This window comes from Protopterus annectens, chromosome 10.part0, assembly GCF_019279795.1.
Source record: "Protopterus annectens isolate FY-2018-M chromosome 10.part0, PAN1.0, whole genome shotgun sequence".
NCBI lineage: Eukaryota > Metazoa > Chordata > Ceratodontiformes > Protopteridae > Protopterus > Protopterus annectens.
In genome coordinates, this window is record NC_056744.1 from 570,275,070 (window position 1) to 570,291,755 (window position 16,686).

Sequence of the window (16,686 nt, forward strand, 5' to 3'; positions counted from 1 at the left end):
AGCAATTAGAAAGACCCCAAAAGTACCTCACCGGGAGGCTCAAGGGACTCAAAACAGATGCCATATGCTGCTCGGTTAAAAAAACTCCAGCTCTACTCAGTTGCATACCGCCTACTTTGAGGCGATCTATACCGGACATATAAAGCTATGTCCAACCCAGAATTAATGGACATGCTCCACCTCAGTAAATCTAAATCCCTTAGAGCCACGCGCTCGAGGGACTTGAACCTCAGCACAGAAATAAATAGAACATGCTGGAGGGACAGATTCATAACCCAGAGGCTCCCTTCGCTCTGGAACAGAATTCCAATTCATGTTAGGCAGAGCACCTCACTGACTCTCTTCAAGAAGAATCTTGATGAGTGGATGGAGGATAGTAGGTTTGTCCCGGGGATTACTTCCGTGTCACTATTAGACAGAGGCACAGTAAACTAAACTTTAAAAAGGGCACAGTATACTCAAATCAAGGGGTGGCGTAAGCCAAACACAATCGGGCTAGGCTTATAAATGCCCCAGGGCAGATAGCCAAGTATGAACCTATAACTGCAACCCTCCCCCAACCAGACAAGCCTTTCTGGTCTCCCCTGAAAAATAAGCACTTATGTCCAAAGGATAAGCAGGCTGAAAACTCAAAAATATACCTAACAATTTTACAAGAGCGAACATATCAACGAAAAGTATTACACAATAGGACTGGTATAATGGCTACGTTCTTTGCCTCATTTACATAAAGCATAGGACTTAGGGTTACCACCTGTCCCACTTTGCGAGGGACAGTCCCTCTTTCGGCAGTTGTGTCCTGACAAAAAAATATTAAAAATGGCAAATGTCCTGAGATTGTAGGACATAATTATGTCCTATATTTTATGTAATAATTGCATAAAATAGTTCTTCTGTATCTAAAATACCTAAATGTTATAAGAAACAGAATAAGCAACTAAAATGCTATAAAAATAAGCTATTATTTAGGCAAAAAAGTTAAGTTCTATCCTTTGTACTGACCGTGGGTATGTGTCGGCCTGTAAAATCTGATGTTTGTCCTGAAAATGTCCCACTTTGGCCATTTGAAAAGGTGGCAACCCTAATAGGACTGGATTCTGACTGCTGGTTATTGCCTAAGCTTGTAATAGTCTGCAGACTGATTGTCTAGTATCTACCGATGAATCTGCATGCTATGAGAAAAATGAACGCCCCAAATATCTGATAAAGAATTACAAACCCAAACAGTAATGTACAAAATGCTTAACAGAGTCAACACTTTCCGTATATTACCTGCATTACTGTTCTACTTTGAAAAAGAAAGCCAGAAACAGAATAACATGTAAATCCTCAAAGCCCACGATACATAATTACTTCCGTGTCTACTTCAAAAATACTTCCGGAACACTTTAGTCCTATGTTTCTAACTACTGTAAGTATGCAGTAATATTTAATACACTAACAATACAGTATGCACAAACAGGTTAACACTTCAAACCTGCTAATCCAGTATGACTTCCTTCAAAATTCAAACTCCTGCCTACCTAAAAACTTTTGAGTGATGCATTTTTGTTTACATCTGCCTGCACACAGCTTCCTGTTTGGAAGGAATACTTCCGTGCGTTGCAGAGTAGTACACTTCACCTCATTAGACTAGTACATAGAAGTAGATATTGTTTTGAAGGGGTGCTGTCCTTAATCACTGCGTCCACAGCACCACCACCGGTAACTTGATAACAGAATGGCACGGTATACGGGACTGGCTGTCATCATAAACTGGAATAACGCATGAGCAATGCAGGATTTCTGCAACCGCACGTGACAGCGGACAGCTCTGGAAACAGCAAAAGAAAGACGGCTGTTCGGGATGAGGGATCTTCCTGCTGAGGTAACCGGGACAGGGACTCCGCTTTTTAATCTTTTGAAATTCCTGGAACTGAGATATTTAAGAGAGGGATTCCGTGTGAAAAAGGAGGACAATTGCTTGTATTTGGCGAGACGGAGCACTCAGCAGACCTTCTGAAGTGTACAAGCAGTTCCTTAAAGTGGGACCTTTATTTCTAGGCATATGATATTGGGGCAGGAAACTTTAGGAATTTAGCATCACCCTCCTGGATGTTCTGACTTAATTAAGTATTGGTTCTGAAAAAACAGGTAGAACTGTTAATTAGAACTGGTACTATGCTATTGTTTGTGTATGAAAAGAAGGAAAAAAGTGACATTAAGTTGCAGTTGTAAGAAATCCGGTGTAAGGATATTTCATTGTTTCAGCAAATATACTTTGTTTTGTTCCAGAGCTGTACTTACGTGTTCGATCCGTGATATTCATCACGGTGTAGCAGGCATTGCGTTTTTTAGAACCATCTGATGTAAACATTTGTGTGTGTTAGTTAAACTGATAAAACGTCCAAAGCTCAGCCAGTTTTTTTTTTATCAACAAAGACCCAAGCCAAAAGTGGCAGAAGAGTTAATGAAATACTAATTAGAAATACAAAGTAGACCTTGTTTGAATGTATTCATAGGCTAAACATATTAAAAAGTAAAACATTATCGACGAACTATCCATACAATAAGATATTGATGCATTTTCAGATAATTAAGCATAATGGAAAGCTGCAATGAAGGGAGGTAGAAGGAAGTTTGAATAAGAGGATATGAGGTCAAAAGAAGTAGGAACTATGAATGCTAAAGGAGAAAGTAGTGCAGAGGTTTATAAGATGAAATGTATTGTGAAAAAAGGGATGGGGTAAAATTTAGCCATAGTTACTGAAGCACTTGCATTAACTGTTTTTCTCTGTCTAGATGGTTTCATAGAGTTCTTTTTGAAATAAAATAAGCTTGGTAGAGCGAGGAATTGAGTAAATGCAGTGATTCCAGTATGTCCCTTTGAAACTTACAATCTAAATTGAAGAACAGTTGGCAGAGTAAAAATAACTAGTCTGGTATATCTATTTATTATAATTACATATGTTGCTCTCTGATTCCTCTCCCCCTGAGATGGCAAACCAGGGCACTCTACTGACTGTGCAGCATAAGAATGGTAGTAAACTATTCAAATAAAGCAATATACCAGCTAAGCTTCCAGGCAGATGTAGTTCACTTGCTTCTTGGTAACGTACAGGTTGAAACTTTAGTAATGTGAATGTTGTGTAATTTGCAAGTTGTGTCTACTGTGGTAGCAGGGGTGACACGGCACCTGGCCAAACACAACAGGTTTAAAGACATGACTTTTGTGATTTTTGTTTTGTCTCTTGCTTCACAGTGGTAACACAATTCATCTGCAAAAAGTGTATAATCTTGTGACCTTTTTCTATAAATATGTGAAAGGAGATAAAATGAGGGAAATACCTGATATTGCATTTTAACTATTCCACTTGGACTTCAGAATGCTAGCAGGTCATAAAAGGCAGGTAAGCCATACTTCAGATGTGGAAAATGTTGAGAGGCATGTAAGCTCTTGGTTAACGTTGATCCTTTGATCTCTGGATCTTAGTCCCACACAAGCTTTTTTTTGTATTACATATAGGATAAACTGGTTTAGGTACTTTTGCTGTGTGAAAGCAAAATTAAAATAAGCATAGGTAATGTTCTGTATAAAGAAGATAGTGTTGTCTGATTATTTCTGGGGTTTCTGAGCCCCAAGGAGTACTGAAGGTGTGGGTATTCTAACAGGGTCAGTGCTCCTTTCATCCAGGCAACCCCCACCAAGAAGTTGCACCCTTTTCTCTCTATAATTCAGATGTAAGATCACGATAAAAGAAAATGACCTTGTATTCTATCTTTGTTCCAAACAAGTTGCCATGCACTAAAAATATTGTACATTGCTGCACATAGTCACAATCGTCCTGCAAAACCAAAATATTAAGCAAGCAGCTAGTCATTTCCTTCCAGTGAAGACAGTCACAGCAGTTATGCCTTGTTTCTCTGGGCATATCAGCTGTCCAGTTAAGTAGCTCATCTTGCTTCTCACAAATGTACACTAGTCCTGCTAAGTCAGAAAGTGATTGGTTAAACTGAGCAAATGGCAAGAGGATTACTTAATTTCATCCAGCCAACCCCAGCCCCCACCCAGCAGTTATCGTCCCTGATTTTTACTCCAAATTTGGTTCTGTCCCTCTTAATCCCTCATAAAAATGGTGAATTTTGGAGAAGAAGTTGTTGAATTAGACTTGGTAAATAATGACAATAATTAGAGTTAGACACTTCTTTTACTTCAAAAAATGTTTATTAGTAAGCATTTTGTTATTCTGTCAATGTCTGAAGCTAATGGTACTAATATTTTTAAAAGTGCCCCTGATTATTTTTGAATTTGTTCCCATTTCTGTTGAGATTTGTCCATGATTTGTTGAGAGCTATATCTGCTGGTTTGTAATTTGTCACCTCCACCGTCCGCACAGACAAGTTACCATACATTAAATTATGCCAATTCAAGTTGCGTCACATAAATCGCTAAGCCAGAGAAATATTGCCCAAAATATCTAGTTGATCACTGCTAGCATCCCTGTAAAAAACAACATTTAACTCAACTATCCACACAAATCACAAAGCCAGAAACATTTTCAAAAATATCTGGTTTGATCACTGTCATCAGTGGTGTAAAAAAATGCTTATCTCACCACCACTCCTGTATTCTCATTACAGTTGTCCAAACAAAGCAAAAATATTATCAAAAAGTATCTGATCACTGCCAATCCTTATTTTAAAATAAAATGACACTAACTCACCACGTCACTCCCCAAAATATGTCCATAATTTTGCAGAATGCCCCAGATTGTATTTCAAGCAGTATAAATATATATATGCAAAATATAACATAAAAAAAAATCCTTCAGGCACTCCTTTGTGCAAACATTTTAGTTCTGTGAGGGTTGTACTCCTGTGACCTCTCAACATTTAAAAACATGCTTTACAGTGTAAGTGAAACTGAGCACTGTCCTTGCATCACCCAATGTTCCCAAGTGCATTTTCTACTTCTTTAGACAAGTGCTATTTATTTTTAAGAGCAAAAAATGTAAAAAAAAATAAACAGGGAAAGAGCACCATGTAAGAATGGCAAGCACAATCCCCTAGGCGTTTGCCTATTTAGCCTATGCATAAGGCCAGCCCTGCATATATCGGCTGTGAAATCTGCATATGCCTATTTATTTTGCAAATTTGTATAACTTAGGGTAGTTAGGTCCAAGTAACTCTCTAGTAAGAGGCAACTGATATATTTAGTTAGCTGTAGACCTGTTTTTCTTGCTATTTTCTTGTTATTTTGATATTCTGGTATTTTGAGCCGGCCTTAGGCATAGGCCAACTAGGCGGCCGCCTAGGGCACCGGTCTAGCAGGGGCACTTTTGTAGTATTTATTTGATGTAGTTAGACCAGAATGGGGGCACCAGGTAGTGTGGTGGGGGGCGCCGTGGAGCCCTTTTGCCCAGGGCACCAGTTGACCTAAGGCCGCTGCTGTGTTCTTGTATACTTATATCTGCATGCTTTTATCTGTAACTGCACTGTCTGCTTTATTTAAGTAAAGTTTATTTATTCACTTGAAGTTTTTGTGGCTATATGTGTGTGTTATTGTTATTTATTATTCTAGACAAAAGGGTTGTCATTATTTACCACTGCAGGTTAACAAGCTGTAGCTTCCTTCATCAATTGGCTAGATTGATTGTCTACTACCAGTGAAAGATAGTAATTTGTATAATTTAATATTTAGATAAAGCAAAAGAAGCAGGTAGCTTGTGAACTCTGGTTATATCCAGAAAGGTGTTTGTACTGCCGCACCAGGAAGAAAGTTGAAGGAAATTATATAATTCTGTCCACCTTTGGGAATTAGTGTGTGTGTGTGTGTGTGTGTGTGTGTGTGTTAGTGAAACACACTAATTGGGTTGAAAAGCTCCTACCATGTGTAGGGGGCACTGGAAGACATCTTGGTTCAATGAGCATTTGGTGTAAAAGGAGCCGGGGGTGCTACGCAAAGAACTCAGCTATGTAAGGGGCCTGTGTGCAGTATAGTCTGGATGTGACTAGTGGAAGCCCATATCCAGGAAAGAAGATCATGTTCAACTTATTGTTTTTGGGACCAAGTTGCATTTTGTGAACTGATTATTGTACTAGACTCGTGTGGACTTTCCTTTGCTTTAACCTGCTGGATAGTAGGGGTGTGACCAGAGAGACCTTCCTTCTGGTACCAACTTGGTCCTTCACAATTGGTTGGCAGTAGTGGGATTCAAACCCCATCTATGGCATTTGTTTATGACTACTACCACTAACAAGGAGATTTGTACTGTAACAATAGCTTGGATTAGTACCTACCAGGCTGGACCTATATAGAAATCCAGATAATATCTTGAACTCTGTTATCACAAGAAGATAATTGTAGATATTATGTAGGGTGTTTTGAGCAGCTGCTGTAACATTAACAGTCTGGGCCATTATACTTAGCTTTCTTTTATGCCTCCCAAAACTGTGTAAGCAAGTTCTATAAACATCTGCCTTGACAGTTTAGGAATATGCCTGATAGGTGGTATGCTGCATGTTTTTAACAAAAATGTTAAAAAAAGGGCAGGATTAAGGCATTTGGTTAGAAGAGATTGACCCAAAGAAGGGTGAATTAGTCAAGCACCTATTCCTGATTATTAAATTTTATTTGATATGAAATATGTCCTTGCTATAAGCAGTGTAAGAAGAATATCAATGATTTAAACTGCTATTGAAATTTGTTCTGTTGTCCTGGATGTGATTTTCTGTCTTCACTTGTTTGCTCTGTGATTCTGAGCAAGTAACTTCATAGTGGTCCTGGTAACTGCTTAAAGAAGGCATTTGAGCTTAGTTGGTTTATCTGAATGAAAAAATGCAATATTTTTCTCTGTGACATGGGGCCAACACAAAATTGTAGAAGTTGGCCACATTTCTTTAGATTTTTTTATGTAAAGCTTTAACTATGTAATTTGTTTAACCCACCTTCATAAACTGTACTCCTGCAATAACAAAATGATTCCCAAAAAGTGATTTCACAGTCATCGTGTAGATGTCGGCAAGTGATTGTAAAACCACAGATAAATTACCTTAAGACAGATTCTTAGGATATAGTAAAAACATCTTTTGCAAACTCTACTGGTAAACACCACCACACTGTTGCATTTGATCCAAACCCCCAACTTGAAATGACCATTTTCAGGGTCTCAGGCAGGTCTGTACACCATGGTGGTTGACACTAGTGTGATGCTGGACTTTGAACTCAAAGGGTTGCAGGAACAGGGCTTGTCAGTAGAGCTTATCATTGTCTTCCTTCTTGTTGGTGAAGCCACTGCAGGGGATGTGGTCAGTGACAAGGGTGACCACTTGTCATAGCAAATAGTAGGGACCCGGGTGCTCACTTTATAGCCAAGCACTTTCGGTCTCTCATTGGCCAAGTATTTAGTCTTTGTTTTTTGTCATTTTCCTATGTAGACAGCAGATAAGGTGCTCCTCACTTCCTATCCTTTGAGATAACATTGGCACCCATGCTCACATCGGATGCTTCAGTGTAAACTGTAAAATGCTTAAAAAATCATGATGTGGTTGGTAGCATAAGTTTTGAGTACAGATTATTGTTTTTTTTTTTTTTCCCATCACCGGAGGACTGCCTCTGCCTTCAGGCTCAACTTGATCCTTGTCAGCATCTTGCACAAATATTTACTATTGTTTATGCCTGACCAATAAAATCTGACTAAAATAGTGGCCTTGGTTTTGTCTTTACCTTGGAGCTTCCTCATACATGACTGTTTCACTTTCATGACTAAATTCTTGAAGGGTTTAGATATCAGTAGTTGACATTTTTTTCCTGTTTTTTTTTTCTTTTCCTTGTTTATTCTGTATAGTAAGTCATGATGTCATTTCAAATTATGGATAGAAACTAAGGATAATTGTGATAGGTTCTCCCTCACCACCACCTTGGTTGTGTTCTCTGGCAGTGTCACTCTCCCACTGAAGATTTTTAAAGTTCAGACAACTCACCAGAAGTTCATCCTGTAAGGGGGAGGGGTCTCTTCTCCAGTTTTTTGAGGTAATGAGTCCTGCCACCTTCCCCCTATTATCACAGGGACAGGAATTTGTGACCTGATCTTCCAACCAAGGAAGGTAGTATAAAAATCCTTCATTGCTTCTCTTTTTAGACTTCTCAACCAATCTTTATGTAGCTTGGTGTTCATTGCTTTCCTTTTTTTCTTAGCTTTTCAGGCCGTGGTTCTGCAGTATGCATTGCCTCCTGTCTGTATTTCTCTTTCTCCTGAAGTCTGCCTGTATCGGTGCAGAGGGATTGTCCTGGAAATATCTTCTTCAGAAGTTTCACATGTTAGTTCTCCCTGCTTCTCTGTTCCACTAGGGTTTTCTAATACTGTTTCTGAGCCCCTGCTGAAGGCAACTTGTCATTATTCACAACTGTGGGTAATTTTTTCTCACATTTAGGGAAAAGTAAAGGTGTGTTAGAGACGTGTTCTTAAAGGGTGCACCTCCTTAATTGAGGGTGTAGTTTATCAAAATTGTTGCCATCTTCCCACTGTTTCCCGAGCTTTTTAAAATAAGGAAATCTTTCCCAGTTATCACACCATGGGTTAGTAAGATACTTTTCCTACAGGGTGTAATATTTCCCAGACTTGGTTTAGATTTCCCCTGGGCAGTAGGATATAGTTTTTTTCTCCAGTGTATATATGCTACTTCCATAAGATCATAGGAGGTTACTGGGCTAATGGCCCTGAGGCTCTTACAAGCCTACCCAAGAGTTTATCCTCCAAAAAAGAAACCTCAGTCAGCCCCTGTCAATGAGGGACACAGGTGGAACCCCTGGGAGAAATTTGTGGTTTCCCGTCCACTCATCAAGGCTGTGCTTGAAGAGGGTCAGCGAGGTACTCTGGCGTGTATGGGAAGTCTATTCTAGAGACAGAGCAGCCTCTTGGAGACAAACCTGTCTCTCCAGCAGGTTTTGTTGATGTCGCATATTAGATTTAGGTCTTTCGAGTGGGTAATGCACAAGGAGTTAGACTTGCGGATATGGAGCATCTCTAGTAGGGGCAAGGTCTGCAATTGCCTAGTAGGCGAGACACAGATCACCTCTGAGCAATCTGTACGATACCGAGTAAAATTATAGTGATTTGTACCTGTCCGCATAGGACAGGTGTTGGAGGCCATGGATTCTCTTTGTGAGATATTTCTGTGGCCTTTCCAGTTACTGCAGGTGTTTGGAGAGGTACATACCAAACTGGGTGTTATACTTAATTACAGGCCTAATGAGGGAGGAGTACAGAGAGGTAATAATCTCTTCTTCTTTTTTTCTGGATGCAATCCGTTTACTTATGAGATGAACCAATTAAAAGGCTTTTCTGACCACTGCCACCACATGATGGTCGAATGTGAGATTGTTGTCAATCTGAGTACTAGATCTCTCACCACAGGTTGTATGCTTAGGGGGTTGCCGTTGATGTGGTAATCATTGGGGGCCATGTTTTTGCTTGAGTGGTATGACAATTTTTTTTTTGCATTTAACTTAAGGCCATGACTTTGACACCAGTCATTTGTTGCTGTGAGACCGTCTTGCAGTATGTTAACATCATTTGGGGAGTCAGTGACAGCACTCAGTTTACAGTCGTCCTCAAACTTGGTCAGCCATAGGCCTTTTGTCTTTGCCTGGACCTCTGAGAAGTAGATGCCAAACCGTAGGGATCCCAGGACAGATCCCTGGGGAGCACCACTAGTGGAAGGTCTGCTGGTGGAGGTGGAGGCACCTATTTTGACCTTGTGGGTCCTATTATTGGGCCAATTGGCCACCTACCTGATGAAATAGGGATTTGTGCCAAGTTGTGTTAGCTTTTCAGTGATGCTCGAGTGGGGGATTGTGTCAAAGGCCTTGGCCAAGTCAAGGTAAGCTGTGTGTACTGACTTTCCCTCATCCAGGGCCTTGGTGACAGTCTCAAAGAGGTCAGCTAGGTTCAACTGGCAAGATCTTCCCTCGAGAAATGCAAACTGGGTGGTGTCAAGTGCTTGGAGATTGCCTATGTCTTTATTTATCAGATCCATAATAATATGCTCCATGGCTTTACAGATCAGACTTGTCAGGCTAATGGGGCGATAGTTTCCAAGGTCAGTGGTGGCACCACCTTTGTGTAAAGGGATGACAATGGTATTTCTCCACTCTGCTGGAATGAAGCCTGTAGTCAGGCTGTGGTTGAATAGGGTGCTAAGTGGCAAAGCTTGTTCTTGCTGGAGATGGTGCAGAATACAGTTTGAGATACTGTCAGGTCCCATGGAAGCAGTCTCCTTTGCCTTGGATAGGGCCTTTAACACTTGATCTATGGAGATGCGAGGTGCGGGACAAGTGTCGGGGGTGTTGAATGGGCTTTGGGGGGACAGGGGGTGAAGTTTGCTCTGAACCTATCTGCTATCAGGTTGGCTAAGTCAACAGTTTCATCCTTTTGTTGTAAAGCCTGTTGATAGAGGATGTCCACCAGACAGGTTTGTGTTTCCTTGAGGAGCAGGTTTTAATTCTGTTGGGTATGGCTGAGTCCATGCATTTGTACAGGTGCTTGCATACTGCGTTGTCGTACTGTTCAGCATAGTTGTCTGCATCCTGTGAGGGGGGCGGTGGTGTGAAGCTACTGATACCCTCTCTAAGGAGGTTGTAGTCAGCTTTTGAGAAGTTTTTTAGCCTGGTTATGGCTGGGGGGAGGGTGGAATAGAAACTTTGAGACAGACCAATGATCTGATCTCACCAGGGAAGAACATACTATGGGAGTGGTGCAGCAGTCACCCATGTTGGTGAGAACAAACTCCAGAATGTTATCTCCCCTTGTGGGGGATGAGACAAGCTGGTCTAGTGCACTAGAGCTGATGAAGTCAAGGAACTGTTGGGCAAGTGCATTAGTGCAGGAATAGTTCACCCAGTCTGTGGTGGGGTAGTTGAAGTCACCAAGGATCAGGGTGTTATGGGGTACTTGATCTAGTCAAGTAGGGCTAGGTAGGACAGTGATGGCAAGCCTGTGACACTCATGTCAAAGGTGACAACATGCCATGACTTTTGGGTGACATGCCGCAGATCACCAATACCGGAGTTACCAAACACACTGCTTTTGCATTCATTGCTCATGTGAAGTGCACTGAATTATTGTGTGCCAGGAGCTTTTTACATTCCAAACACAAAAGGTTTACCATCACTGAGGTAGGAGGAGTGGGTGTCCTGAGTCATGGAGGGGGGTCTATAGCTGGCTGTAACTTGGATGGGTGTCTTGCCAACTATCAGTTGCACCTGGAGTAGCTCCAGTGCGTCATGCTGGCAAACCAATCTGGAGGTGTGCCTACCCTTAATGAAGACAGACACTCCACCAGCCTTAGTCTTCCTGACCTAATTTTGAGGTCGGAATGTGTGGAATGAGGTATAGCCTGGTAAGGCAGGAGGTGCTTTCTGCAGCCCTGAACCAAGTTTCTGTGACAGCACAGACATCGGCATCTTCAGGTTAAAGCTCCTAGCATTAAGCAGCATGACCTTTAATTTGCTTTTTGACACACATATATTTTATGTTGGAAGGTTTGTCTTTGGGACATTGCCTAAAACCTTTTTGTCAGCATTTTCTGCTTAAAATAACATATTGCCCTCTGCCCTTTTTACAAGGGTAACCTTGCTGTCAGTATCCAATAGCCCTTGTTGTTCCCTCCTAATTACTAGCACTGTACATGCAATTCATTTGGCAGTTGCACAGTAACAATGCAGTTTCGTCTAGTCTAGCAGTGGTCTTATCACATTCCATAGGTTGTACATTGTTCACATGTTTCTCATCATGTTTAAAATTGAGATCGATTATTAGTATCAGTATTACATTATTTAGCAATGTGGCCCCTTTTATACACATGTAAAGTACAACGCATTTATATTGTCCCTTTTGTTTTAGCATGTGAGTTCTCCATCATGCTGAATGACTCCCCTTTATATAAGTTTTTGTTGCACAGACTGCATGTTGTTCACACGTTTCTCAGCATGTTTAACTTTCATGTCAGTGTTGGCATCAGCATCATAGTGTTTAGTTATTTGTTCACTTTCCCCACATTTATGGTACAATACATGTGTAGTTGCTCCTTTTATTTTAACATGTGACTTCTCCATCCTCTTCAGTGACTCCCCTTTGTATATGTTTTAATTACACAAAATTCTTTCATTAGAGTAACAAAACTTTCAAAATTTTCCGAGTCTAATTGATGAACCAACTTTTTAATTACAGTTGGTCATGCATATGCATGTTGAAATCTATCAGTTACCAGTGTCTCATTCATTGTTTCCTTAGTGTTGTGACTTTCTGTGTGTAACCATAAAGATACTGTGTTTTAGTTCACATAACTGAGACTATATAGTTCTACTTTTTGAAAAAGTCCACTGATGGAACTTAGAGTCACAACAGATATCAGGGTCTTTATCTTATGCAAGAAAACATTTCTTTCCTTTTTCATAGTCCTTGTAGTCTACCCATTTCACATGCATAAAATTCTGGAGGGGATCTCGCCGGAATTATACTGACTCAAGCCAAGTCTGTTGGTCCCATCCTGCTCTCTTTCCTGAGTGACAATCTGCTTGAATTCTACAAGGTAAACCTCCACATCTGCCTCCCTTTTTAGTGGGTCTAGTGGAGGTGTAGCTTATAAGTTTCTGATTTACTTGGTGACCGTTAACATTCCTTTGGCAGTGACCTTGATTGTCTGTAGGAGCTACCCCACAGTAGCTATTTCATTAGTAGTGCAGGGTCGGTTCGGTTTCTCTCACAAACTCTAGGCAGCAGGTACACTCTCATGGGGAGACAGGACAAGGACTAGTTCATAGTTAAGTGCTAGGCTAGCTTCCCTTTGGGACCATTTAAAGCCTAGCCATTTTTCATTTTGATGCTCAACTTAACCTATGCCATTTGGTTTAAGATTGGCCTTACCCATCCTTACCCATCCCTTGGTCAATATTACCATAGATAATTTGAGGAGACCCGTGCATGGGATAAAGCATTTAGGAGCTGCTTCTATCCATAAGTAGTACAGGGGCGGTCATGTGCTAAAGTTTCAGTTTCTCATATGTAGATCCAAGTCGTGGTTGACTATGCACATGGAAGAACCCAGTTTTATGTGGATGGAAAGTCTGTTTCAGAGCAGTGGTATCCTGTGTGACATGTAACTGTCCCTCCAAACCATTCTGTTGGTATTGCAGAAGAGGTATAGATTCCTAGACTGAGTATTTCTGATGCCATTTGACTTGCTTATGTGCAGTAAACCAAACAGTATTGGATCGCAGAGGGTGCCTTGTATGCCAGACACAGATCACCTCTTAGCAATCTTTAGGATACTGAGTATAGCGACAGGATTTTGAATCTGTCCATGAAGGACATAGGCCTTGCATCTTTTTGAGTAAGGTATCTCTGGACATTCTAATTGTTGCATGTGTCTGGACAGATACATGCCAAAGGAGGCATTATACTGAGTGACTGGCCTAATGAGGGTTGGATAAAAGGGGACAATGACATCCCTAGACCTAGACACAAGCTTTGTTTATAAGCTGTTCAATATAGAAGGATTTTCTATTAACAGTTGTCATGTGTTGGTCGAATATTAGGTCACTGCCAACATTTAAGTTCCCAAATCCAGAACATTTGGGTCAGTTCTTAGGACTGTATTGTCAGTGTGGTAGTTACGTATGTTGACTTTCCAAAGGGTACAATAATGCATTTTTTGGCCTTTTAGTTTCAGTTCATGATTTTGGCACCATTATTTATGTAGGAGAAACCTTCCTGCAGAATGACCAAGTAATTTGGGGATTCAATAACTGTTCCTAGCTTTGTGTCATCTGCAAACAGGTGAATGACTGTTGATGTTTTCCATTTGCTTGGTACAAAACCTGTATGGAGGCTGAACTTGAGCAGTGTTGTTAAGGGTCTGACTTAATTGTGCTTCGTGCTATTTAAGATACATACAGGGATATTGTCAGGACCCATTGATGCAGTGTTTTTAGCTTTTGATAGCACTTTTAGGACTTTGGTCTTTTGTGATTACTGAAGAAGAGCCAGTTTTAGGTATATCTTGAGGGACAGATGGAGGGGAGAGAGGTGTAAAGTTAGAGCAAAATTTCTCAGCCAGTAGGTTCACTATATCTTCAGCGTCAGTGTAGTAACATTGTTCTCAGTCAGTTTGACACATTGCTGCATTGCGCTTTTGAGATTGTGAACATAACTGTAAAAGGTTTTGTGATTGTCTTTGGCTTAGGTAGCTATTTTAGCCTCAAACTTGGCTTTGGTGGATTTTATTAAGCTGCTTAAGTTCATATGTGTTTATTAGGCTAGTGACTATAAGGACCTTTTTTGAGCGTCGCCATGCATCCCAAATCTCTGACAAGTTGTGGTACCCTTGATAAGTGTATGCAGAGGCTTGGGAGATGAACCATTTACATGTTGCCTATGTCCATTAGAGACATAGGTGCCAAACCAGGGATGAATTTCCTGTTCCCCATCCAGTTGTCCCAAGTTGCACTTGAATTAGGTTAAGGAGGAACTCAGCTTCACATGGATGGGGAGCCTGTTCCAGAGATTGGGTAGTCTCTGGGATTCATACCTGTCTCTCCAGCAGGTCCTATTTATATCACAGGCAGGGTTTAAGTCTTTAGAATGGGTAATTCTGGTGCTATTTGTTTGTTTTGCGGATATGCAGGAAGTCCATTAGAGTGGGGTCTTATATGCCAGACATAGATTTCCCCTCATCAGCCTGTAGGAGAGAGAATGCAGGGATAGGGCCTTGAGGCAGACTGAATATGACATGTTGCATATGTCCTGTATTCTTTTAGTGAGGAACTTCTGTGGATGTTCCAGTTGTTGGATATGACTGGTTAGGTACATACCAAAGGGGGCACTGTAATCAATGAGAAGTCTGATGAATGCTGAATGCAGTGGAACAATGACTTCCTTGGACCTAGATGCCATACCTTTGTTTATAAGTTACACAACATAGAATTATTTCCTCACTACTGTAGACATGTGATGGTCAAAGACTAGATTACAGTCTATGTGTATCCCCAAGTCCCAGACTACTGAGTCAACTTTTACAGGTGTATTGTCAATGTGGTGGATAACTTCCCAAAGGACACCCTTATGTATTTCTTCGCATTTAGCTTTAGTCCATGGCTGTAACACCATTTTTTTTGTCTGTCCGTTCTTCCTGGAGAACATTTGTGAATGTGTGGGATGCAGTGACAGCTCCTAATTTGCAGTCATGTGCAAATTTAGTCAGACAGAGGTCTTTGACATTGACCTTGAATTAAGAGAAGTAAATAGCAAAAAGAAGTGGTCCAGGACTGATCCTGAGGGACTCCACTTGTGACTATCCTCTTTTTGTAGAGGTAGCATCCTCAATTCTAACTTCCTGGATCCTGTCTGTGAGCCAGTTCACTATCCACTGGTGACATAAGGGTTTGTACCTAACCTCTTAAGTTTGTCAACAATACCTGACTAGGGTATTGTGAAAATGCCTTGGCCAGATCAAGGTAGGCAGTGTGAACCATTTTCCCCAACCCATTGCTTTGGTGACCTTCTCAAAGAAGTCCACCAGGTTGAGTAGGCATGACCTGACCTAGACGAAACCAGATTGAGTTGGGTCCAGTGTCTGGAGGTTTCATATTTCATCATTGATAATTTCCATGTTAATTCTTTCCATGGCTTTGCATATGACGGAATGAGACTTATGGGTCTGTAGTTTGCAAACCTTTGTTGCTGTTCTTTATTCATGAGGCACAAAGCCTGTTTGGAGGCTGCAGTTAAATAGTGATTCCAGAGGGCCTAATAGGTCATGTTTTATGCTATTTAGAAGGCATCCTGGGATATTTTCCGGGCTCATTGCTGCAGTATATTTGGAGTTAAAGAGAGCATTAAGGACCTGTTCCGTAGTGACAGCAGGTGGAGTTATATTTGATGGTATTTCCTGAGGGAAGGTTAAGGGGAAGAGAGGGGGTTAAAGTTGGAGCTGAATTTGTCATCCAGTAGGTTTGCTGTATCTTCTGGCTCAATATAGGTGGCTCCATTTACAATGAGCTCTGCACCCAACTGTGTATTGTCTTTGAGGTTGCAGACATAGCTAAATAAAATACCTTGTAGTTGTCCTTGGTCTAGGAGGCCAAATTTACCTCAAATTTGGCTTTGGTAGACATTTGTCCAGTTTGATGAGAGTGCTTTTATCGTGCTGGGTGCTGCACCTCCTAATTTTTGCCATGATTTTCTTCCTTCTATTATACAGCCTAATGATTTTGTGGTACCACCAAGGTGGGTTTTTTTTTTTTTTGTTTTTTTTTTTTGAGTTAGTTTTGCGCTACGTCCTGGTGGGTACAGGTGCCTCTATGCAGCTATTAACATACTGAATATTAACATGCTGAATTGCTTGTTTCAGTGATGAGGTCTCTCCCACTCTGGGACTTTGGTGTTCTTACTTTTGTCAAAATTCTCTTCCTTTTATTGTAAAGCAGGTTTATATTATGGCTCCACCATGTGGGTTCATTTCTGGGGCTTGCCCAGGACTTTTTCCTACACGGTACAGCTGCAATCTGTGTGGCAGTGTTCGTTTTTGCATATTCAGTGGAGTTAACTCTGGTGGGAATTTGAAACTTCTTGATGTATCACATAGGAGTAAGTAGTTTAACTTGAAGAAGTTTTTAAAGGTATCTTGGGGAAAGGGATCTCTGGTTTC

General features: G+C 40.9%; 2 protein-coding genes across 5 annotated transcripts in view; one reads left to right on the plus strand and one right to left on the minus strand.

The window, feature by feature from the left end:
* MED8 (mediator complex subunit 8) overlaps nucleotides 1–1,637 on the minus strand; it is a 264,897-nt gene extending 263,260 nt beyond the window's left edge. Inside the window, exon 1 of one of the 3 annotated variants that reach the window (XM_044085415.1) lies at nucleotides 1,524–1,637. Coding sequence is in view for 1 of the 3 variants with exons in the window: in XM_044085414.1 (XP_043941349.1) it covers nucleotides 1,273–1,278 (6 nt within the window). In the remaining 2 variants the exon portion in view is untranslated. The other 2 variants (XM_044085416.1, XM_044085414.1) reach the window with 2 other exon arrangements.
* A 149-nt stretch (nucleotides 1,638–1,786) lies between these two features.
* SZT2 (SZT2 subunit of KICSTOR complex) overlaps nucleotides 1,787–16,686 on the plus strand; it is a 3,556,133-nt gene continuing 3,541,233 nt past the window's right edge. For both annotated transcript variants that reach the window (XM_044085412.1, XM_044085413.1), the window contains exon 1: nucleotides 1,787–1,867. In XM_044085412.1, coding sequence (XP_043941347.1) covers nucleotides 1,847–1,867 — 21 coding nt within the window. In that variant the 5' untranslated portion in view covers nucleotides 1,787–1,846. The remainder of the gene's footprint in view (nucleotides 1,868–16,686) is intronic.